Source organism: Malus sylvestris, chromosome 2 (assembly GCF_916048215.2).
Source record: "Malus sylvestris chromosome 2, drMalSylv7.2, whole genome shotgun sequence".
Taxonomy (NCBI): domain Eukaryota; kingdom Viridiplantae; phylum Streptophyta; class Magnoliopsida; order Rosales; family Rosaceae; genus Malus; species Malus sylvestris.
Window position 1 is genome coordinate 337890 of NC_062261.1, and position 23534 is coordinate 361423.

At 37.9% G+C, this 23534-nt stretch overlaps 4 protein-coding genes across 7 annotated transcripts; 2 read left to right on the top strand and 2 right to left on the bottom strand.

Annotated features, from left to right (window-relative positions):
• Positions 1 to 114: 114 nt before the first annotated feature.
• Positions 115 to 2819, bottom strand: LOC126613831 (UDP-glycosyltransferase 74F2-like). The gene is made up of 2 exons (XM_050281440.1): positions 1918 to 2819; positions 115 to 1164 (listed from the first exon to the last, which is right to left on the bottom strand). Exons 1-2 carry the CDS (start codon positions 2545 to 2547, stop codon positions 424 to 426), a joined length of 1371 nt encoding a protein of 456 aa, XP_050137397.1. The 5' UTR covers positions 2548 to 2819; the 3' UTR covers positions 115 to 423.
• Positions 2820 to 13792: 10973 nt separating this feature from the next.
• On the top strand, positions 13793 to 17592 carry LOC126610467 (BTB/POZ and TAZ domain-containing protein 3-like). Of its 3 annotated transcripts, none has more exons than XM_050278523.1 (7): positions 13794 to 13993; positions 14152 to 14255; positions 15497 to 15893; positions 16000 to 16130; positions 16231 to 16537; positions 16695 to 17008; positions 17260 to 17592. In XM_050278523.1, exons 3-7 carry the CDS (start codon positions 15552 to 15554, stop codon positions 17387 to 17389), a joined length of 1224 nt encoding a protein of 407 aa, XP_050134480.1. In that variant the 5' UTR covers positions 13794 to 13993; positions 14152 to 14255; positions 15497 to 15551; the 3' UTR covers positions 17390 to 17592. The 3 variants fall into 3 exon arrangements, with proteins under 3 accessions (XP_050134492.1, XP_050134480.1, XP_050134486.1); XM_050278529.1 differs by having other exon boundaries at positions 15525 to 15893; XM_050278535.1 differs by lacking the exon at positions 17260 to 17592 and having other exon boundaries at positions 13793 to 13993; positions 16695 to 17012.
• Positions 17593 to 17786: 194 nt separating this feature from the next.
• Positions 17787 to 19828, bottom strand: LOC126610480 (sm-like protein LSM36B). Of its 2 annotated transcripts, XM_050278558.1 has the most exons (5): positions 19668 to 19755; positions 19078 to 19175; positions 18396 to 18544; positions 18091 to 18204; positions 17787 to 18001 (listed from the first exon to the last, which is right to left on the bottom strand). In XM_050278558.1, the coding sequence occupies exons 3-5, from the start codon at positions 18508 to 18510 to the stop codon at positions 17955 to 17957; spliced, it is 276 nt and encodes a 91-aa protein (XP_050134515.1). In that variant the 5' UTR covers positions 18511 to 18544; positions 19078 to 19175; positions 19668 to 19755; the 3' UTR covers positions 17787 to 17954. The 2 variants fall into 2 exon arrangements, with proteins under 2 accessions (XP_050134515.1, XP_050134504.1); XM_050278547.1 differs by lacking the exon at positions 19078 to 19175 and having other exon boundaries at positions 19668 to 19828.
• Positions 19829 to 20684: 856 nt separating this feature from the next.
• LOC126592019 (acyl-coenzyme A thioesterase 2, chloroplastic-like) lies at positions 20685 to 23502 on the top strand. Its single transcript, XM_050257774.1, has 5 exons — positions 20685 to 21532; positions 21917 to 22094; positions 22196 to 22665; positions 22828 to 22956; positions 23191 to 23502. The coding sequence occupies exons 1-5, from the start codon at positions 20921 to 20923 to the stop codon at positions 23341 to 23343; spliced, it is 1542 nt and encodes a 513-aa protein (XP_050113731.1). The 5' UTR covers positions 20685 to 20920; the 3' UTR covers positions 23344 to 23502.
• Positions 23503 to 23534: the final 32 nt, after the last annotated feature.

Sequence of the window (23534 nt, forward strand, 5' to 3'; positions counted from 1 at the left end):
TAGAGATTTAATTTTGTCACGTACCCTAATGTTAAATGAAAAAAAAAAACAAGTTTACTGAGATTAGTCACATTTTTTATTTTGTGTACACGTGAATGTTAATAAGGCATTCAGTTGGAATAAATAAGTAATTAGTTATATGTAATTCTCACATAACAAAAGAGTTGAACAGAGGCGGCGTCGTATTTTTCTTCACCACAACCCTTATTCTTCAGAAAACTTATTCATATATAATGACTGAAATGCTTGCAACAACATCTTTTATTTTTTCTACAACAAATTTTGGATTAAATTAAACTACACAATAAATCTACGCTAAACTCGTCGAACAAATAAAACATAAAAATTCTCACTTTTATGCATATGAGAAGAATACAAATAAACAATGGAATGCAACAACGATGATTCAATACTAAATAATAATTAAGCTGTGGATGTCAATTTGGACACGAATTGTTGGATGTTGTTATCCGAAGTGCCACCGTCACTCACAGCCTCGATCGCCAACTCCCTCCATTTCTTGGCATTCTTTTTCATTTCATTTCCATCCTTGTCATCTCCCATCACTTTCCTAATGCAGCGCTTAATCTCATCTCTTCCTACAATCCCATTAGCGTTCTCATCAACCTTCACTCTAACACCAACCTTCCAAACAGCCTCAACTAACTTGGAATTAGTGGGCTGGTCGGTCCACTGCGGCATTGCAATCATTGGCACTCCCAAGCTTAATGCCTCGATCGTCGAATTCCACCCGCCGTGTGTGAAAAAACACCCCACCCCCGCATGCGACAGCACCTCCAACTGAGGGCTCCATTTTACCACTAACCCTTTACCGCCGTTACTTGTCTCTTGGACAAACTTGGGGGGAAGCTTTGCCTCCTCCGAAGCCCTAACCACCCACAAGAAGTGGACGCCGCTTTCCTTCAGCCCAAATGCAAGCTCCTCCATCTGCTTGTCACTAAGATTGGCCATGCTACCAAACGCCACGTATACAACCGAGCCTGCTGGCTTGGTGTTGAGCCAGTCGGTGCAGGTCGAGTCGGACTTGAAAAGATGAAGCCCGTAATCCTTGTCGTCTTTGATGCTGTTGTCCAAGTAAGTAGATGGGACGGTCGGCCCTATTGTCAACAAATTTGAACAATCTTTTGACATGGAGTCCACCACCTGTACTTGCGTAATTATTGCATATTCGTTAATCAATGGATTCTTTAGATATGAACTCTTTAAATTCTTATTTTTCAAATAAAAACCCACTTAATTTTAAAAATTCAAATAAAACTCCAATTTCAAATAGCCTGCCACATGGAAAAAATATATAATTAGTTATTACAACACATTTACAACTTATGCCATAAAATTCTAATTTTGTCAATATATGTTATTACTCATCCTAATTATGATGAGCGATTAAATCCATATGGATATTAATTTTACCTTTCTTGTATCATAATAATAATAGTAACGCATATAAATTAATTTACCATATTAAAAAAAATAATAGACATAACTCGTATGAAAAAAAAAATAATATTGTTTGAATCATGTAATTAATTACCTACATATGGAACCCATATTTCTTTTATTTGCATGCAGAACCTAAAAAAAAATCTCAAAGATGAATTTTTTTTTTTTACCACAAATCAAGTTGGTACACGCGTAGAAGATATCTTTTTAGGCCTTTAAAATTGAAGGCCTTGTGTGCAAGGGCACCTTTTGCACATGCACAAAACCACAACTGCATAGAACTCATATGCATGAGCAAGTGTTTCCATCTAAATAACATTACTCAATTAATATTTAATACAACGATAATCTAGCTAGTTAAGAATATTCCACTCCATTTGGATTTACCAAAACCAAGAAACTCAATTATATATTTACTAATATAATTAGTTAATTAAACATAGACGTACGTACCTCTTGCTCTAACTTATAGAAGGTATTGGCAAAAATGAAATCAGCTTTGTGGGTGTTTAAAAACTGGTTCAACACCATCTCAAAGTAAGCGGGATAGGAGCCCGGGACAGAAATGAAGGACGGCAAGTCTTGGGGCTCGAGCACATGCAAGCCCGGGATAGAAGAAACCGTCAGTTTCCCACGATGCTGGAGATAGTAAATGTAATTGACCGTGCATGTTTGAGTAAAAAAGGCACCGGCAAGTACACCAAATTGTTTGGCTACTTCCAAAGCCCAAGGTAAAAAGGGATCGTAAACAATGCAATTTATAGGGTGGGGTGAGTTTTGATGCTTTGTAATGAGCTCGGCTAGGGTTTTGGATCCCACGGCTTCCATCCGGGATAGATATTCGTCGATGCTCTCAGCTCGGGCAAATCCGCCTTCATCGTAGCCATCGGAGATGGTGTCGAAGTGGACGGAGCCGGATGATTTGGGCTGCAAAGAGTTGGCGATGAAGATGGTGTTGGCTAGAGTCACTTTGATGCCCTTGGAGGCAACGCGCTTGGAGAACTGGAGAAATGGGTTTATATGACCTTGAGCAGGATAAGGAACTACCAACACGTGAGCTCTGTAACCTTTATTATCTTCCATTCTCTCTCTAAATCTCTCTCTCTCTCTCTCTCTCTCTCTCTCTCTCTCTCTCTCTCTCTCTCTTTCTCTCTCTCTCTCTAATATTTTGGACAATGTAAGCAACTCTCTCTCTAATAATTTGGACAATGTAAGCAATGTTTATATAGCTAGAGGTGAGCGCATACACAATAAAAAAAGTAGCCTAGCATACACAATAAAAGAAGTAACTTAACTATTTATAAGTACAAGGTCTTTTTCTTTCTCGAGTGGATTTGATATTCTCAACGACAAGTTTATCATCAACAACCAAACGCACGCACGTATTGCATACCGTAGCTACCGTAGCCAGCTAGCTAGAGATCATGTTGATAAACGATATGTACATATATGCATAAATTTTGAGTAGGTTCAAATCGCAATCGCTTGTAATACGACGACTGTTAGGTTGAAACCCTCAACTACCTTTATCTATTTTTTATATATATCACTTGCGTACACTACACATCGATTTGTGAGTCCAGCACATGCTCAGTAAGTAGAGAGATGCAGAAAATTCGGCTCGGTATACTAAATATAATGATACAACTGGTTGGAAACTTTAAAAAAAAATTATGAAAAATCGTCTTACTAAACTGTATTCCTGACACACTAAAAAACTTCTCTTGTAGGTAAATAAGATCGATCAGTGTCGAGCAGCTCATGCAATGGGAACTAGCTAGTATTGGGGAGAGAACAAGAACATGTATATATACATACATATTGGATTGATATTAAAAACCCCAGTCCTTATTAAGTAGAAGCAATTATCATTCTTAATTAGCCCTATTTTATTCGTTTCTTGATTGCATGAGTTAATGCAAGTTAGACATATTCCATTTGGCAATGTCAAAAACACCAATCCTTTATCTCATACCTCATGTTTTAAACATTAAACATTGCAATGTCATATTTCAACTCATAAATTTGTTGCAATGTCAGACGTTCTTCGTTAAATTTTCTATCAATTTGGCTGTTAAATGATAACGTGTTAGGAGCAGGGCCCACTCAGTTCATAACTGAAATAAAATTTAATTAATTAATTTTTCATTTAACAATTAAAAAAAATAAAATAAAAAAAACTCTCTTCCTCACTGACCCACTCTCTCTACTCTCACTCGTCTCCTTTTTTCGTCTTTCTTTCCTTCTTCCTGGGCTACTTCAATTCCCGCAAAAACAGCAACAATCAACCATAACCCGCATCTCCACCTGCCAACCATCCACGCCGCACCTGTATCCCGCTTGCAACTAACTAACCACAAACCTGCAATATCGCCTGCATCTACAGTGTAGATTCTACACTCGTTAGCATTTCCATATCGTCCACCTACCTGCACCGCTCGAACCCCTTTTTTTACGAAGGCCAGACCCGATTTCTTTGAATCAACCCTGTTTGTAGGGTCGTGTTCAACGAATCGGGTGCTTAATGGTATGCCCAGACCCCTTTTTTACGAAGCTCAGACTAGACTTTTTTAAATCAGCCCAAATCCGACTCTTTGAATCAACCATATTCGGCAATTTGGAGCTTGATGGCGATGCCCCTTTCTCTCTCCAAGTCCGTGGGCAGATGACTTGGTGAAGGTTGTGGCGGTGGGGGCGGGAGGTTTTGGTGTGGATGAGGGGTTTGGAATTCGAGTAGAGAGAGTAGGAGGGAAAGAATGAGGTGATGATTTTGGGATGGGAACATTGGGGGTGGTGACTGCGGCAAGGCGAAGATCTGGAAAGACGAATCCAAGGCTGCGGAGGTCAAGGTTATCGAGGATGAGTCGGGAGACTCGGCCATGGCTGCCATTGTTTCTCTGCAAGTGAGAGCAGAAAGCGTGAGAGAGTAAAACAAGTGAGAGCAGAGAGAGTGAAGAAGAGAGTTTTTTTTTAAATAATATTGTTAAATAAAAATTAATAATTAATTATTTTTTTATTTCAGTTGAGGAATGAGTGGGCTCCGTTTTTGTCATTTCATTATTTAACAGTTAAATTGACAGAAAATTTAACGGATATCTAACGTTGCAACGAATTTATAAGTTGAGATATAATATTGCAATGTTTAAAAGATGAAATATGAAATTATAATTCGGCTCATAATTAAGGTGATTTGTGTAATTTACCCTATTTTCTATATGAGGAATCAAGATTCAATAGTTAGAAAATGCAAGGACTTGTGGTTCATGCATAACGTGGACTTGACAAATTAGGCCTCGTGATTCATTAAATCTGAAATATGTTCTACCTTACAACCCATTAAGCGGGAGTTACTAAGATAGACGTGTTTATTTTTTTCACGACGTTTCAGTTTAATAATAAAATATTATGCATAAATTTATTTTTGCATGATATTATATTATTCAATCAAAATATGACCATGAATCTAGTCCATGCACGTTGCTTTCGAATATTGACCATCGAAACTTGGTACCCATACTATTTGAAAACTAATGCAAGTTGCATTGTTTCCTCTTAGTTGCCAATTAAAATGCAACTTCGTCCATTTCTTTAAATGGTAAATTTGTACTCATCTTGGCGAAAAAGGTTGTGGGTCTATCTCTTGATTCTCTTCTAATTATTTGGTACGTGATAAAAGACTGAGAACCTAAAGCAGCCACCCAAAACCCTCACGCAACTCTGGTGACCGCCACCACACCTTACCATCCACTACCCCTTCTTCTTCGTCTCCTCACCGAACTCCAACCACCACCACCACCACCACACATGTTTTTTTTGTTTTTCGTTTTCTTTTGCTAGAAAATTCTGGATTGATCTGTAGGAACAATGCAGGGGAGGAGGGGGCCAATTAACCAAAAGCAAAAGGCTCTATAAGCATAAGATTATCTTCAATCCTTGGGTTAAAAGCCAAAATTTTTAACCCGAAAAATTTAGTTTTTAGCCTAGAAACAGCTTTTCTGCTCCAACTATTCTGACCTAAAATTTTAGCCCCAAATTATTAAAAAATAAACTTAGACTAATTTTTTTCTTAAATTAATTTTTTTTTTAAATTATGTGGACTATCGTACATTAATTTTATGAATATTTTAATATTTAAATATTTAAATTCCGATAAATATGAAAAAATCACTAAATCGATTTATGAAACACTATGAAAGAATATGAAAATCATGATAGAGATGTATAAACACAAAATACATAAAACTAGGGGTGGGTTCAAATAACCGAAAACCGAAAAAAACCGAAAACCAAACCGAACCGAGGCCGAAAAAAACCGAACCGAAAAAAAACCGAACCGAAACTGCCAAACCGAACCGAACCGAACCTGGCTGGTTCGGTTTCGGTTTTTAAGGTTCGGAAACCGAACCAAACCGAACCGAACCGAACAGATATATATATTTAATTTTTTTTTCAATATTATAAATAATTTAGTGATACAATCACAACAAGACATAACCAGGTACCAAGTTGGTTTGCTTGAAACTCTTCAAGTCCCTGCGCATGGGTTCGAATCCTCATGCCTCCAGGGTTTCAAAAAAGTTTTTTAGTTTTTTTGAGCAATCAACAAACCTTTTAAGTTTTAACCCTAGCCGCACCTTTTATTTTTTTCATTCCTCTCTTCTCTCTCTCATTCCCTGCCTCCAGTCCAGTGTAACCTAGCCCAGTAACCTTCTCGCGCAGCCGAGCCTCATCTCTCTCACTCTCTCTGTCTCTCTGTGAAGAGCTTCATCGAAGCCAAGCGCAAGGAACGCGAGGCTCGCGAGAAGGACGAGTAGTACTGGTGCGAGGTGAAGGGCAGCAAATCCCCCGTGGCCAAGAAGCGCGAGGAAGGATTTGGGGGTCACCGACTCCCTGGGATGGCTGCAACGAGAATGCTTCATCAGCAAATCCCCCGCGGCCAAGAAGCGCGAGGAAGAAGCCGAGAAGCTGGCGGAGGCTGCCACGCGGAAGTCCGAGGCCCGCCGATTGGCGGATCTGGAGGAGAAGGATCTCCCTATCCTCTCTCTTCTCTCTCTCGCTCTTCTTCCGCATAAGATCTCTCTCGCTCTCTCCGCCGTCGACCTCCCGCCTCACATTGACTGAGGTAATATTCATCTGCTCTGCTCATTTGGTATTTCGTCGAGCTCCGTGGTTTTGCTCAATTGGGTTGTTTTCGATTTTTTTTGTTTATGGATATTTTTCGATATTGTTTTTGTATGATTCGATTTGGGTTCTGTGTGTTGCGGTGTTTGATTCAGAAAGGTTGCTCATTTACTTGTGATGCTGTTTGGGTGTGCTGGAATGTGTAGATCTTTGTAGTTTCTCACTGCTTGCTGTAGATCTGATTGGAATCGGTTTTTAATTGCGAATTTGGATCTTATGATTTGAGATTTGCATTCTGTGGGTTGTAGAAATGGGATTGTTTAGCTGAATTTTGAAGAAATCATCTTTCATTTGCTTTAAAAACTGTGGATCTGCAAAAATTGTAATGAGTTTTTCGTCGATTAAACTTATAGATCTTGCGTTTACCTATCTCACACTTAGCTACAATTCTCTGTTTTAGTTTCATGAATCAGTATTATACTTTAAAATCGAAAAGGTTTTGACTTTTGGGCCTATTGTTCGATATGGTTGTCGGAAGGAGACGCACTGATGGCTAGGCCCTTGTTTCCGTGGTTAATCTTTGCGTTCATTTATGTTTTTCCTTCACCATGGATCACCAATTTGTCTCCCTAGATTTGGATATCATACTGCACTCTGAATGGGATATATGACACCTGTGAGTACATCGAATACATTGTTACAATGAATGTCATAATAGTGTACTTTTAGTCTTTTACTATCATGAATGTTTGGCACGGACGGGAACTACTTTAGTTTCCCACACATTTAGTAAAAATTTGGTAGTATGTTAGCTACGCTAAATGCTTATCCCAGCATATAATTTGATTTAGCGATTGACATCAAATTTATATTGGAATGCTCCATTGACACCTTTCCGTGTTTGAAATTTATAGATCCAAGATGTGGAAGGGGTAGAACTATGTGGAACCCTGAAAAATGTTATGGCCATAGCAGCAGGTTTTGTGGATGGGTTGGAGATGGGAAATAACACAAAGGTAAGCTCAAAAATTTTGGTAAAAGTTGAACCCACATCTCATCTGCTTTTTCTATGTCATTGTGACTGCTTATTTTGAATGACCAGGCTGCAATTATGAGAATCGGTCTAAGAGAGATGAAGGCATTTTCCAAGATGTTATTTTCATCAATCGGTATTGTTTTCTTCGCTAGTAACTATGTACTATAGTTGCTGGAAATTTCAATTATGCCAAGTATGTGTGCCAAAAATATAATCTGAAATTTCAATTATGCCAAGTATGTGTGCCAATTATGTCATGTTCTTATTTTTATTTGTATGTAGAAATGGCAAGGGGAAGCTCAAAGAAAGGTGCTATGTTGCCTCCTAGGCCGCCTATGCGTTGAGCTTGAGCTTGAAGACTTGGAAGATTTTATTTGTGCAAGACATGAAGTGATGAAACCTTGAAGGTTTATTTGACTTGTGTGATGTTTAAATTTGGACTTTTTGAAGACTTAAACTTTGATGTTTAATTTGGACTTTTTGAAGACTTAAACTTGATTGATGATTGATTCTATTTATAGTTGGACTTTAAGTTTTATGAGACTTTTAGTTTTATGAGACTTTATACGTAGAGATGGAAACATGTCATATTTTCTTTTCCTATATTATGTTGTGCTTGTTTTGCATTTTTTGGAGGAAAAAAAAAAACAGAAAAAAAACCGAAACCGAACCAAAAAAACCGAACTGAAAAAAAAACCGAACCGAAAAAAACCGAAAAAATTTTGGGCCGAACCGAAATTTCGGTTTGGTTTCGGTTTTGGCAAAAAACCGAACCAATAAGAACCGAACCCAGCCCTACATAAAACACACAAGACACACATAACACATGTGAAGCACATACAAAACACATGATAGAGATGAAGCACACACATAACACATGTGAAACACATGACACACACGAAACACATACAAAACGCATTATAGAGATGAAGCACACACAAAACACATGTGAAACACATGACACACACGAAACACATATAAAATATGTTGATGCACAAAACCGGAGGTCTTGGAACAACGTAAATCCGACCGTGAATCTGCATGAAATGTAAATAACATAAGATGTATCGTGGTTCACCCCAAGGTTTGGGCTACATCCACACTGATTGTATTTATTTGAGGGAGAGAGAGCTCTGAGAGTGAGAGCGTTGAGAGGGTGAGAGAGGGGATCTCAGGCATAGGAATTGGTCTCTTCTAATTGTGAGGGTGATGGGTCATTTTATAGAATAAGGACTCCTCACTTATTACATATTTGCCCCTTCCTTTATCACATAATTACATTTAAGTCCTCTGAATATTTATACGAGGTCTAAATACGATGCCCTAAATATGGTATAAACAGTAGTCCCCCAAGTCTTCAGTCAAGAGAGTCTTTTGGCTGGAGACTTGAAATTCAGTCCATGTGTGGGCCGAAGTAACTAGATGTTGTCTTGAACTGATGCTCGATATGAGGCGGTGCTCAATCTGAAATGATGCTCAACTAGAAGTAGCACACGCTGCGATGCTGCTCGGCTCGTGGCTTATATTGCCTTGGTTGGCTCGGCTTGCGGCGTTTGAAGGTGAAGGAGTCCCTTTTATAGAATAAGGGCTCGCTCCTCAATACATGAATGATGGGCTAGAGTTGATGCTCTCTAATGATGGTGAGGGAGTCCCTTTTATAGAATAAGGGCTCATTCCTCAATACATAAATGATAGGATAGAGTTGATACTCGCGGCGAGGCGGTTGCTCAGTAGGCAGTGATGCTCTCTAATGGTGGTGAGGGAGTCCCTTTTATAGAATAAGGGATCGCTCATCAATACATAAGTGATGGGTTAGGAGTGATGCTCGCGGCGAGACAGTTGCTCAGTTGGCGGCGTTGCTCTCTAAAAACGACCAAGCACCGGTCAACGTTATACCGTCAAGGACCCAGAAGAGTTTCCCTTTAACCAGGAGGCCAATCATAATGCGATACGTGTCGACATCAGAAGCTAATCACAGCGCGACACGTGTCAACATCAGAAGCCAATCACAACACAACACGTGTCAATGTCAGAACAAAACTAGAAACTCTCTTCTATAAATAGGGATCATTCTCCCACAATAATCTCTAATGCCATTTTGTACTAAACTATTCATTAGAACTCACAAAAGGAGAGCTTGAACCTATGTATTTGTGTAAACCCTTCACAATTAATGAGAACTCCTCTACTCCGTGGACGTAGCCAATCTGGGTGAACCACGTATATCTTGTGTTTGTTTCTCTGTCTCTATTCATTTACATACTTATCCTTACTAGTGACCGAAGCAACCAACCGAAGGTCACAAAACCAGACACTTTCTGTTGTACCAAAGTCCTCACTGATTTTGTGCATCAACAAAATACATACAAAACACATGAAACACAAACCTACACACATGAAACTGAAACCTTCAATCACCCTCTATATAAACACAGGTTGAATATCAAACAATCACACAACATATTCACCAATCTTTCAACTTTCAAAGTGTTTTTGTTTCCTAAAAATCCTCAATATCTCATCAATGGGAGATAGAAGAAGACGTAGCAGGGCAATGCAGATGGCACAATACCAAGTAAGCCATGACAATGAGGATGCAGAAATGATCAACGCATAAGCTGAATTTGCAAACTCGCTTATGCAATATGAGCACCATGCTGAATCTAGCTATCGTGGTTCTCTCCAAGCTTCCCTTCCATAAAGTGCATGCTTTGTTGATAGTCTTCCACCGATCGTAAACACCACCACCTTCTCTCCCACCGCCGTTGCAGTTTTCATGGAACTTTTCAATGATTTTATCCTACAAAACCTTTTTATTTTGATTCGTGCCAACTGCACCATCTTCGCTAACAGAAACTCATACCAAACATAAAACAACATCTTCCTCACAAGTCCAATTACGACCTCTAATATGCTTTCTTGTCATCTTGAAAAATTTGGAAATTGGAAGAAATGGTAGAAAGAAAAATTGGAAAAATTGTAGGAGAAAATTGAGTTTGGTGTGAATGTTTGAACAAATACATAGGTATTTATAGAGTTTTTGGATGAATTTTGAGTTAAATAATTTTTTTAAAATTATTTTAGCCGTTGGATTTAAATTTGGGCTGTTAGATCTTTTTTTTACCGTTAGATTTGATTATATTCGATCTCAGCCATTGGATTCAATAATATATAAATATAAACAGAAAAAACAAATTGAATCTAGGCCGTTGGATCAAACTAGCCGTTGGGGCGCCTGGGGAACGTGGCTGACAAGCCCACGTGGGTGGGGCCCATGTTGTCTAAGAGGTCGTGTGTCTAGCAGAGTGGGTGAGGGGGGGGGGTTTGGCGCACAAACGCTGGGTTTCACTTGATTCGGTGGGGCCCACACTGAATCCTATTTTGGGCAGAATTAGCTTGGGTTTGGCTTTTGGCTTTTAGCCTAAATATTTAGGTTGTGTTGGGTTGGGTTTGGAGGGGAATAAATGGAGAAATTTGACAAATAGCCTAGGGTTATGTTTGGTCTAAGGAAGGTTCTCGCAAGTGGGATTGGAAAATCAGTGAAATACCAGTAATTTTAGTTTCCACGAAAACTGGGATGGGAATGATCAGAGAAAGAGAGTAGTCTAATTCTAACCCGATGCTTTTCCCTCTCGGTATTTTTTTTTTTTCTTTCCATCTTTTCATGTTTTTGAGTTTGCTAATGCGAAACAGTAAATTTATGTGAATAGGTGTTAACAGATGAGTCGTTAATTTAATGGGCTGGTTTGGAGGGTGATCTATAAATTTATTGAGTTGGGTTTGAATGATATGTTAATTTAACCCATAAAATTCTACTGAGGAGGCCGAGCTTGAGTGGCCCGTTTCATGTATGACCATACTTTTCAGGCTTTAAGTTTAAAGACTAGTATACTACCATTTTTGGTACAAGAGAACTCCATTTCGTGAATATATAATAATATGGGTAGAGTTTGAAGGAGAGATTCTATTTTGCAACTAGTAAAACTACTTGATAACCATTTAATGGACAATTTGTGTACTATTTGAATACATGATGATGACATATGTAATCGGTGATCTCATGGAGATAATATATATTAGTTTTCAGAGCATCTATTTTATTTATAAAAAAAGACTTATTTGTCACAAAAACTTGATCTCTCGTCCCAAAGATACAAAAATATGGATTAATTTTCTTTCAAACTTTATTGTGACAATATATGTGCTGTCATATAAGTTTATCTATTGGTAGAGATCAAAATCTCTTACGACCAAGTGGAGCCACCAATCCACCCGTCGTTTTCCATTCCCATGCGGCATTCTACCTTTCCCCTTTCCGACAAATTGATCACCGTCCCTTTCCTTGGCCTTTTCTCTTATTCTCTCTCTCTCTCTCTCTCTCTCTCTCTCTCTCTCTCCTAGTAGGTCGTAGCCGTCCAACACTTCTCTATCTCTCAACTCATCCACGTGTCACTCTCTTATTGCTTTTCTATTTCCATCACGAAATGATCGTATGGGCAAGGGAAGAATACCACCACAGCCCATCAGATCATCCATCCCAACAATGTCCCATATCTTCTTTTATCAAAACGCATGATTTATTTCGTCACTCAGTACTACAGTTTAGTAGTATTATTTTTCACTTATAAATAATAAGTCATAAGTTCGATTGTCATCAAATGCGAATTTAAACTATATTGTTGCTAGTCCATTGTAAGATTTAGCCTACTTCTCCACCCTCTTAGTGTCGATAATATCGTAGTGATTACGAACTCTCTTGCAATTTGGCAATTGGGAAATGATTGTGGGGTTCCCTTCCCTAAAATATCTAACAAAGACACTTGGCATTTCTAGATTTTAGAGAGGGAATTGAGTGGTACACTATTAATAGATCTATTACTAATAATATTGTTTTTAACTTAACTATTTACATTCAGTTTAATAGCTTTACTTGCATACAATTCAGTCCAACTCAAATGGAATATTGACCGACTTTGAAACAATCCTAATAATCCAACACCCAAATACCCAATAATCCTATCTGTAATTTGCAATTCTTCAGAAATATGCAGCACACAGTAGGCAAGAATTCTTCTTCATGGTGAACATTCTGGTAAATCTTATCTTTCATGATTTTTTTATATTATTCTTTGCATTGTATTGATAGTCGTTTGCCGGTAGTTACCAAATTATCTATGTGAATCAGGTCCCAAGTTTAACCACATAGTTTGGCACTACTTTTTATGTCAAGGTTTACTTTAAGGGGAGGGACTCCCTTTTTTTTTTTTTTTTTTTTAATGGTAATTAGTTGTTGTGGGATTTATACCACTTCGAACTTTAACGATATGAACCGTCTATTTTGTAAGTTATACGTCATAGACCATGCTTGCAAAATATTAACCAAACTAGAAATATTTGAGGCATCTAATTGAGTTCAAAAAAATTGATGAACACTTTGTTTTTTAAGAAACATTAAAATTTCATCATGATAATTAAATAGGCAAATGATTTCGGATTAAATTGAATTTTTGCAAAGATGATCTATGAATCGAAACTTACAAAATAAACGGTTCAAATCATTGAAGTTCGATGTGGAGTAGGTCCCATAACTAATCCCTATTTTTTGAAAAAAAATTAAGATCCTCCTCTTAAAGAGCCTATATATATATATGTATGTATGTATATGTAAGGTTACTATATTCAACAACGATATGTTTGAATGAGGGAAATAAACTTGAAATTTTGGTAGTTAGAATTTATAAATTGACATGCATCAATTCCCTTGTTTGGATTCACAAACATAGAAATTTAGAATTTCCGTGTGGAAAAAAAACTTGGAATTTGGGACCTCCAATTCCCAAGTTCAAATTCCATGTAAATATGTGTCATTTCCTAATTTCTATGATTGAGAGTTTAAAAATAACAAATTCCGTATTCAATTCAATTGTTCTTTTAGGTTAACCAAACAAGAAAATTTACAAATTCTCGAAAATAAAATCTTGTCATTTCAATTTCCGTCATTTTAAAATTCCTTAGTAATCTTAAATTTCTTCGTCCAAACATACTGTAATTGTTGTAATCTAGCTGGTTTGTATTTCCCTTTGAGAAATAAACATGGGTTAAATAATAAAAAAAATATTTAGAAAAAAGTAGAGAGGAAAAGGTGAGTAATAAATAACGGACGGGTATGGTTTTTGGTTTATGCAAGCAACGATTTCCCTCGTATTTTAGACACACGTCCGTCGCTCTCTGTCACCGACTCATTTCTTCTTCTTCCTCTGCAATCCCGTGCGCTCCATCTCTTTCCGCCTCCCAACACTTTACTCATTCATTGAATTCGAGCCTCTCATTTCTCACATCCTCCAATCATCCAACCTCTCTTCTTCCTCTCAGGTGATTTCTTTATTTCCTACTTTTTCTGTCGATTTTAGTGACTTTTTGTAGATTTTGGATTTAATTTTTACAGTTTCGTTTTATTCTGTAGATTTTTGCTTTCAATTCCTTTTTCTGTGATAATTTATTACAAATTTTGATTATTTTGTTGGTTTCAGCTTCGTTTGGCATTTGAGTGTGCATCTAGCATGAGTGATAAGACTGCGGGGAAGATCGGCGCAAGTCTCGAATTTTTCTGAGAAGATTTGCTTTTTTATACAAGGTATGATTCAGATTTTCTTGAATTTTCTCGATTGCCAAACAGGGCATTAGGACTAATACAATCCAGTTAATTAGCCGTGAATAGTTAATTAGCTGGCAAAGTTTGTTCATTCAATCCATTTTTCTTCTCCGTTTGTTTTTTTTCCTGTGAATTTTTATAGTACTAAGCATATGTAATAGTTAGCTTTTGCAACGGAAAAGTTGCTTTTTGTGACCGAAGGACACGGGTTCGAGTTGGGGAACAGTCTCTTTGCAAAACAAGATAAGACTGCATTCGATAGTCTATCATCCCCACACTCGCAAAGTAGGGAACCTTGTGAGTTGGGTCGCCTCCTTTTAGTTAGCTTTTGCAAAAAAATAAATAAATAAATGTGATCGTTTTAAACTGTGATGAAGTAAGATTTGATTAGGCTTAGTTGGTGCATGTGGGATCTGCCTTTCGGCACTTTCCTCAAGCTCTTGTGTCTTGGTGCGTAATAATTTAATCAGTGTTGCCGTTGCACGACCAAGATTAGATTCTGTATCAGATGTGTTATTTTAATTTTGCTTACTAACTAAGATATGTTCTGTTTAGGGAGACTTTTACTTTTTAATTATTGGTGTTTCCATACTTAAGAGTAAGAAATATATCCACTCCAGGACGGTTGAAGTTATAAACTTTTACATTTGTGTCTAGATTCGTTGATGCCTTGTTTCCTGTAAACTGGAGCATGTAAGGTATACGCAAAGTTTTTTTCAACCAACATCTTATTTGTTTTAGTGGTAATTCTGGTTTTGGGAACATATACATTCCTGCATCGCCGGTTTGAGATTGGCACATAAGAAATTTCTAATCTCAAAGTTAGGCGTGCGGGAAAGATTTGTTTCCTAAACTGGAATTACCTCTAAGAAGACGTGTTCCTCCATTTCAGAAGCAATTTTGTGATTGGCATACAAGTCAAGACGGCTTATGCAGTTTATTCTTTTCCTATATGGGGCATCGAAGTCTTTCCATTCTTTCATCAGTAGTTGTTGACATTACTTGTTAAGTGGATTTTCATGATATGATCCAACCATGAGATACCATTCAAGCCATACCTATAATAGATATGTTTCCGAAATATCTTTTGTTACATAAGCATTGTAGGAGAAATATTCCGTGCACTGTTCCATCTTAATGTAATTAGTGCATTTACAATTTGTGTTAGAACATTCAAAAATTATTTAGAGCGTTTCTTAAGCTCGTTTTATTCTTTTGTGCAGATCTTCTATCATACATTTTTGTTTATAGTTATTTTAGGTAAACCGCAACAGCCCGATGGCTTCATCTACTCCGGACTCACCCTGGCCATCCTCAACTCACGATTCCTTTTCTGGATCTTTCAATATACATATAGAGGAAGCGAACCCAGACGACATTTTACCTGTTCTGGAAGACCCAACCTCTTCTACGTCCTATAGCCATAATATCCCGAAACCACCTCCTGTCCCTAGTAAAGCATATACACAAAATAAACTTTTCAAAAGGCTTTCACAGAGTTGCTATGTCCCAAATGAAACAATTGATACATGGGACAAGCTTTTTAAAGAAGCATATGGTGCTGATGTCTATATTTGCACCAAGGATGAATCGTGTATTCCAGTTCATTCTAGTGTTCTGGTAAGTTAATTGAATTAACCCCATAATTTCATCCCTTTGCAAATCCTCAATGAAATTTCTAGGTAAGGATTTGGCTAAAAAGTTTCCTTTTTTTATTAATGTGCAGACAATTGCGTCACCGGTGCTAGGTAAATTCCTGCAGCAATCAAAAGTAAGAAATGGAATGAGATACATTAAGATTCCTGGGGTACCTTATGAAGCTGTCTACGCATTCATCCGTTTTCTTTACTCATCCTGGTATTTTTGACTTATGTAGTTCAGTACGCTCCTCCTTTTATATCTGAATTTCTTGATCTGGCTAAATTTCTTAAAATATTTTCTTTTGTGTCCTATGCAGCTATGAAAAGGAAGAGATGAAGAAATTTGTTCTCCATTTGTTGGTTTTGTCACACTCTTACTCAGTTCCATCATTGAAAAGAGTTTGTATATACATTCTTGAGCAGGGATGGATTACCAAAGAAAATGTGGTCGATGTGCTTCAATTGGCAAGGAAGTGTGATGCACCACGGCTATCCTTAATTTGTGTGCGCATGGTTGTGAAGGACTTTAAAGCCATATCATCAACCGAAGGCTGGAAAGTGATGAAGCGAGTTAGTCCTGCACTTGAACAAGAACTGCTAGAGTCCGTTGTTGAAGCAGATTCTGTAAGCTAGTTTTTCTTTCCTTTTTCAAATATCTTATCTTATTCTGTATTTGTAGGGGGAAGAAACAAAATAATACATTTATGTTTGGTTTTGAGATGATATATTCATTTGGTCTCTCATTTAATTTTTAGATCTTGGATTCAATTTTTTGTGCCAGAGGAAAGAAGAGAGGTTGAAGAAAAAGGAAGAGAAAAAAGTGTACTTGCAACTGTATGAGGCAATGGAAGCCCTTCTCCACATATGTAGGGATGGATGTAGAACTATAGGTCCCCGTGACAAGGTGTTTAAAGGAAGCCAAGTTGCCTGTGGTTTTCCTGCTTGCAAGGGGCTTGAGACCTTAGTTCGTCATTTCTCCGGCTGTAAAACCCGGGTTCCTGGTGGATGTGCTCACTGCAAACGCATGTGGCAGCTTCTTGAACTGCATTCTCGTATTTGCAATGAGCCTGAATTGTGCAAGGTCCCTTTGTGTAGGTAAGCATGAGAACTCCACATGCACTTCTTTGCCCTACATTCTCAGGGTAAGAAACTCAAATTTCAGTTCATATTTGGTTGGCATTTGGACAGTACTTACCCTTTGAGAGGTTTTATGTTGTATTGTATCATGACCTCGGATCAATACTGTTACTGCCGGAGTTACATTTTATATATTTTCCATTTTCGTGAATAATACAACTCGAGTTTGACGGTGAGAGGCATCTTAACTACTACTCTTGTGGATTCAGGCATTTGAAGGAAAAAATGCAGCAGCAGACCAAGAAAGACGAGGCTAAATGGAAGCTGTTGGTGAGTAAAGTGGTAGCAGCAAAGGATACTCTGGGACCTATCTCAGGTCGCCACTCGCGTTTATCATGACCTCTTGTGTGTTCAACAGCAAAATGTATCAAGAAAGTAAACCAAGGGAAATGTATTAAGAATCTTATTTCTCCTTCGGGGTTGAATAAATGTAATAGGCATTCGAAGACTAATAGCGTCTTGCATCGGTTCTTGTAAGCCAAGATATTTCAATTGGATGCCGACCATCTCATCTTGATATGAAAGTCTTGCAACTTTATGCATATACTAGCAAAGCACAACTTATTTTTTAAGCTTTTTTAGCTCTCACAACAAATTCACAAGGACACATGACTAACACAAAACCAAATGGTGCACTAAGAAATTCCGTGAAGAAACGCTCGACAGATGTTATCTTCGTTAAACAAGACTTACAGAATCATCATCCTGAGAAGCCAGACTTAAATCTGAACAACAATTAATCATCAGTCAATAGATCATTTCTTTCATTCATTCCAAAATAGATACTGAAAAATGTACCGAATCGACGAGTTCTATTTCCTTCTCATCATCCCATGTAAGCTTACATTACAACATAATTGCATAAAGCATGACAGCAGATGATCTACATGGCTTCATAAAACAACTAAGCCCCATCCGCCACATTCCTCTTCGTCGTGCTAATGTATAGAACTGCATAAATGCAAACAAAACAAATCCAATTATTTCTCATGGAGGCAACACTAAAGAGAAACATAACAAGACAATGCTTAGATAATTACCATTATTTCCGCGAATAAAAGCATCGCCATACTTATTTTTTAACTGTCCATTGACATATTCTTCGGTTTGTTCCATTGCTATATTCATATACCCATCAAGACACGCAAGAATACCTACATAAGAAAATTGAGCCATCAAAATAAACTGATCCCTGCAGCAGTGCAGCTTGAATCTTTACTACACAAAATAACTTTGCAAACTTTAACAATAATATGTTGGGCCCCGATTTGAATACAACCAAACTGGCGTGAAAAGGCGAGAAAAGAAAAATCGATAGACATAAAATCGAATTAAAGAAACATACCTCGATAGTCAACACCAGAATTCAGTTTTACAACAACCGGTCGCCCACGAATTGACTTGAGGAAATCTGCCGGAGTTTTTGTGGTTCCTGTCCCTTTCTCTCCACCTCCACTCATTTTCTCTATTCTAAATCTTAACTTCTTGTACCTCCTGTGATAATTCAAATCATAACCAAATTAAAGCACTAAAGGAGACAACACAGATAGACAAGAAATCTCCATCATGATGAATTACTAGTACCTATCATGAAGAATTGCAAAAGCAGAGCTACTGAAACGAACAGAGATACATCAACCGATCATTGCAGTGCAAAACACAGTAAATACAGTCTTCGCACTCGTACACAATCCAATCCAAACAAAGAATTTTAGCTTGTTGCTATCAGATGATTAACTCTAATTACATTAACACGGACACTATCTATGAAGAAGACTAAAGAGAAGAACAAAAGTTGTGAAGAGCTTTCAACTGAAGTACAAAGACCGTAGAGCATGAAATGTTCAAGAAGTGCAGAAATCCACTCAACTGATGCCTATTGCTATTGTAGCTCTGATAATAGCTAACTAAACCAATCTAACTCTAAGGACAGCCATAAAAAATTAGAAAGATCATCGGACAAAAGGCTATATTCCAAAGGATCCTAGTATACGCCTAATTATACAAACAATTTTGCTAAGGAATACCTTTCCAACCTCCTTCTGCAACAACATATTCTGCTGTGATTGAACTTACAACTCTATAACCTAACGTGAGAAGCGTAATGGGCATCAAGTCCACCGGTCTACACAAGCATCTCATCTAAATTAATTTCTGGAATTACACATTTCTACACCAAAAAGGGTGCTAAAGAATCATCCTTTTGATTACAAAATATACGTCTTCGAAACAACGCCATGTAAATTCATCAAACAAGCAAAGGATAACCATTTTTTTCGATTAAAAAATAAAAGGAAGAATAACTGAGCTAGACTTAACCCCAACGTATCAATAAATTCTCCACAAAAAAAGGTCCTTAACACATTTATGCTGCTACTGGGTTTATCCTAATTTGCATTTCCATCGTCATACGCATCCCAAATTCAACCTTTATTCAGGCAAAAGCTCAAATTCAACAACCCTAAAAAGGGCAAGTTCAGAAAATCCCTTAAATCTGTAAACTGATAAAGAACAACAACGAAACGAGTAGTTGATATAACAGCTGAGACTAAAAGAAGAAGAAACAAAAATGGTGTGAAATAATGAAGAAGAAGACGCGGCGGATCAAAGCACTGACCTTTATTGGTTCCGCTGCCGGTGCTTTTAACTTTTGAGAGAGCGCGAGAGAGAGACGGAGATTAACTATAACCGGGAAGCGCTCGCTGCTACAGCTTTGTATATATTAGGGTGGGATTTTTGGACCTTGGGGTGTATTTGTAAGCCCACCTCCAACCTCCGCGATTGGGCCTTATTCTCCATCCACCATGTGTTATTTTTACTTCGTTTTTTTTTCCTTTGTCAAACCCCAATTAGTCAATAGGTTGTTGTATCCTGCCGATATTTCTCTTTCTAATTATACAATTACCAGTACGCCTATTATGATTCTCATTGCACATGTGGATATAATTACGTTAATTAGTGTTATTCACCAGATTTGAGATTGACACATCTTACTTACAAATAAAAATAAATATTTTTAGATTACAGATATTAAGTGACATAAATATTATTATTTAAATTAATTAAAAAATATATATATATATAATAGAATAAAATCACAAAATGAACGTACCTCGAATATATATTTTCTTGCAAGGGATTTATATTCAAGAAGTAAAAGTGCGTGCATTGAAGTTTTATATTTTATTGTTCAAAAAAAAAAAGGTTTATGTTTTAATTCACCGTTCTTAATGCTTGTACATTAGATGAGTTGATTATCGCAGCATTTTCACCTTATTGCGTTTGCATCTAAATTTCACATTTCGTACACTACTGGTGAAAAGTGTTTTGAAACAATTAAAAGTGTTTTTGATTATGTTTTGATGAAAAGTTTTAAAACGTTTAGTTTTTAAAATTTTTCAATATTTTGTTTTAAAAATAAAAACGTAAAAGCACTCTGTTCTTGAAAGAAGTAACCCTTATCACTCGTAGATAAACATGGAAAAGGATCAATTTTTTAAAAAAATTTTATGATCGTGATCGTTTATCGTATATCATATGATTAATTTTCGTTAATTACTATTTATATTTTTTATTGTATGATATACAATGAACCGATCACAGATCTCGGATCCCCAGGAAAAGGATCAATCATTTTCCAAGACGTTGACTAGTTAATCCCCTAACGCCAACACCGTGACGTTCATTTTCCGCGGTGATCGGAGCAGAAAATAGCTCCTTCAGCTACAAAACTGGAACCCAACCAACCATTAAACAGAACAGATCCTCCTCCTCCTCCTGCTCCTGCTGCTCCTGAGTTTCTCTTCAGTACACCCAGAATGTGAATGACGTACTCTTTCTCTCTCTCCATACGTAGAAGATAGAACCACCATGACACCACTCAGAAAACCACTTCCCCACCTCCTCTTCACCCCCAAATCCAAATCTTCATCCTTCCAATCACTCGCCTCCTACTTCACTCTCACTCCAAATCTTCATCCTTCCTCACCACACCCGCCTGAATCACCCACTACCCGCATACCAAATCCACCACAACAGCCAAAACCCACCTTCAAGATCCCACCTTTCTTTCCTATTCCCCCGCCATTCACTCACACCAGGTCCTTCTCAACCGCAAATTCCGACCCTTCTCAGCCAATCCCGGTTGTTTCCACCGTGACTTCGCCCCACGACAGTTCGCAGCCCATCGATGCAGGCTCTTCTATTCGAAAACCGATCAGTTTATGGCCTGGAATGTACAGTTCCCCTGTCACAAATGCTCTGTGGGAAGCGAGATCAAGGATGTACGGGGACGCATCGGGTGACGCGCCTCCGCAGAGTGAATTGGTGGCGAGGACTCCGGCGCAGAGTCGGACCAGTATTCTGTACAAGTTTTCGTCTGATTATAAACTGAGAGAGCAGTACAGGAACCCCTGGAATGGGATTAGAATGGGGAAGTTGCTTGAGGATCTCGATGCTCTTGCTGGAACCATTGCATTCAAGGTATCAATTTTAAGTCTTTTAGTTAAAAGAGTAGTTCAATTCTTGCTGCAGTTGTGCTGTGTGTGTATTTGTTTGGTTTCTGTAGGGTTTGGAATTCGGATTGGTAGGGAAAACAAAGGGCTGGTAACTTGGTTTTTGTTCTTGCATAAATTAGAGCATTAGTCCCGGAACTATTACCCGAGTTTCAACTTGATCCGCTAACTGAATTATTAAATTTGTAATGCCTTAACTTTTCGAAATGTATTGGCCGTTGAGGCTAGCTCGATTTAGCCTTCTGCGTAACGGGTTGTTTCTTGAATTAGCTGTTGCGTAGGGATCCATAACATGTAGAGGGTTGCTACTTCTTTGAAAATGACCCTAGTTTTTGAACTTCTTGCTGGCCAGCATTGCTGCAATGAAGATGGCACAACAAGGCCTCTGCTACTGGTGACTGCTTCTGTTGACAAGATGGTTTTGAAAAAACCTATCCTTGTCGACACTGATTTGAATATAGGTGGCGCTGTCATATGGGTTGGGAAGTCATCCATGGAAATTCAGCTGGAAGTGACTCAATCGTTGCAGGGTACTGAAGTTTACCTAACCAAATATTCTAGTTCCTTGTTGCTAATTATCTCGATTTTTTTTTCCATTGGGCTGACCATAGATTCGAAACTTAATTTGCAGGATCCTCATACCCATCAGAGTCCATTGCTCTTACAGCAAACTTCACTTTTGTAGCCCGTGATTCTAAGTCTGGAAAATCAGCTCCGGTTAACCAGATATTGCCGGAGACTGAGAAAGAAAAATTGCTCTGGGAAGAAGCAGATAAGAGGAATAAAATGAGGAAAAAGAAAAGAGCAGAACATAAAACAGATACAGAAAACCAGGACACAGACAGACTCAACGCCTTGTTAGCCGAAGGTCGAGTTTTCTGTGACATGCCAGCACTGGCAGACCGAGATAGCATTCTTATAAGGGATACTTGCCTCCAGAACTCCTTTATTTGCCAGCCACAGCAAAGGAACATCCATGGTCGGATCTTTGGAGGATTTTTGATGCGAAGAGCATTTGAAATTGCCTTCTCAACAACGTATGCATTTGCTGGTGTAGCACCACACTTTCTGGAAGTTGATCATGTTGATTTTGTTAGACCTGTAAGTAACTGAGCCTATTACTCATCAAAATTTTATATCCAACTCAAATTGTTAATTCTCTTTGTTTTGAGCCTATTACCCATAAAAAATGAATACAGAACCTTCATCAAATGTCGGGTACATGTTTGGGGCTCACTAATGATGGTTGTTTTCCTGATGCAGGTCGATGTAGGAAATTTTCTCCGTTTGAAGTCTTGTGTTCTCTATACAGAACTTGAAAACCCAGATGAACCTCTGATAAACGTGGAAGTCGTTGCTCATGTTACACAGCCAGAGCTTAGGTCCAGTGAGGTGAGCACATTAGCTTACGTTAACGAGAAGGTTAAAGAAAACGAGTGGGTTGGTTTTGAAAGTCTGTCAAAAATGATCTTCAGGCAGATAATCTCATCTCAGTTGTGTGAAACTGAAAGACAATTACTTTCCGTAGGAAATACAAAATGAAATCCTTTTTCCTGCTTTACAAATGCTTTGATCTGGGATGCTTACATATTTAATTCTTTTCATGTCTGCTATATGTTTGAACAGGTATCAAACAAATTCTACTTCACGTTCTCTGTCCCTCCTGAAGCCATGAAAGATGGGATCCGGATTCGGAGCGTAGTTCCTGCTACTGAGGAGGAAGCACGGCGGGTGATTGAACGTATGGATGCTGAGAACTCCCAGTTTGCTGCCTTGTGAACTTGGCAAGGAGGAGGGAAGGCAAGCGTCAGTGGAAAATCCTAGTCAAGTGATGTCACTTTTTTGTAAAAATAATTTTTGCACATTTTGTATTTAAAAATAAATAAAAATAGAGAGAAAACTGGGAATATAAAAAAAAAGACATCTGCAGTTACTGAACCAGAAGCTTTAAATATACAACAACAAAACAT

What these genes read in the sequence shown, in the direction of transcription:
- LOC126613831 (XM_050281440.1), bottom strand. Translation starts at nt 2,547, where the DNA reads ATGGAAGATAATAAAGGTTACAGAGCTCACGTGTTGGTAGTTCCTTAT. An exon ending in TCTATAAGTTAGAGCAAGAG is followed by an intron (nt 1,165 to 1,917) that starts GTACGTACGTCT and finishes ACGCAAGTACAG; the next exon opens with GTGGTGGACTCCATGTCAAA.
- LOC126610467 (XM_050278523.1), top strand. Translation starts at nt 15,552, where the DNA reads ATGGCTTCATCTACTCCGGACTCACCCTGGCCATCCTCAACTCACGAT. An exon ending in CAGTTCATTCTAGTGTTCTG is followed by an intron (nt 15,894 to 15,999) that starts GTAAGTTAATTG and finishes ATTAATGTGCAG; the next exon opens with ACAATTGCGTCACCGGTGCT. An exon ending in CCGTTGTTGAAGCAGATTCT is followed by an intron (nt 16,538 to 16,694) that starts GTAAGCTAGTTT and finishes TTTTTGTGCCAG; the next exon opens with AGGAAAGAAGAGAGGTTGAA.
- LOC126610480 (XM_050278547.1), bottom strand. Translation starts at nt 18,510, where the DNA reads ATGAGTGGAGGTGGAGAGAAAGGGACAGGAACCACAAAAACTCCGGCA. An exon ending in TTCTGGTGTTGACTATCGAG is followed by an intron (nt 18,205 to 18,395) that starts GTATGTTTCTTT and finishes TTTCTTATGTAG; the next exon opens with GTATTCTTGCGTGTCTTGAT. An exon ending in TTTTATTCGCGGAAATAATG is followed by an intron (nt 18,002 to 18,090) that starts GTAATTATCTAA and finishes GCATTTATGCAG; the next exon opens with TTCTATACATTAGCACGACG.
- LOC126592019 (XM_050257774.1), top strand. Translation starts at nt 20,921, where the DNA reads ATGACACCACTCAGAAAACCACTTCCCCACCTCCTCTTCACCCCCAAA. An exon ending in AGTGACTCAATCGTTGCAGG is followed by an intron (nt 22,095 to 22,195) that starts GTACTGAAGTTT and finishes CTTAATTTGCAG; the next exon opens with GATCCTCATACCCATCAGAG. An exon ending in ATGTTGATTTTGTTAGACCT is followed by an intron (nt 22,666 to 22,827) that starts GTAAGTAACTGA and finishes TTCCTGATGCAG; the next exon opens with GTCGATGTAGGAAATTTTCT.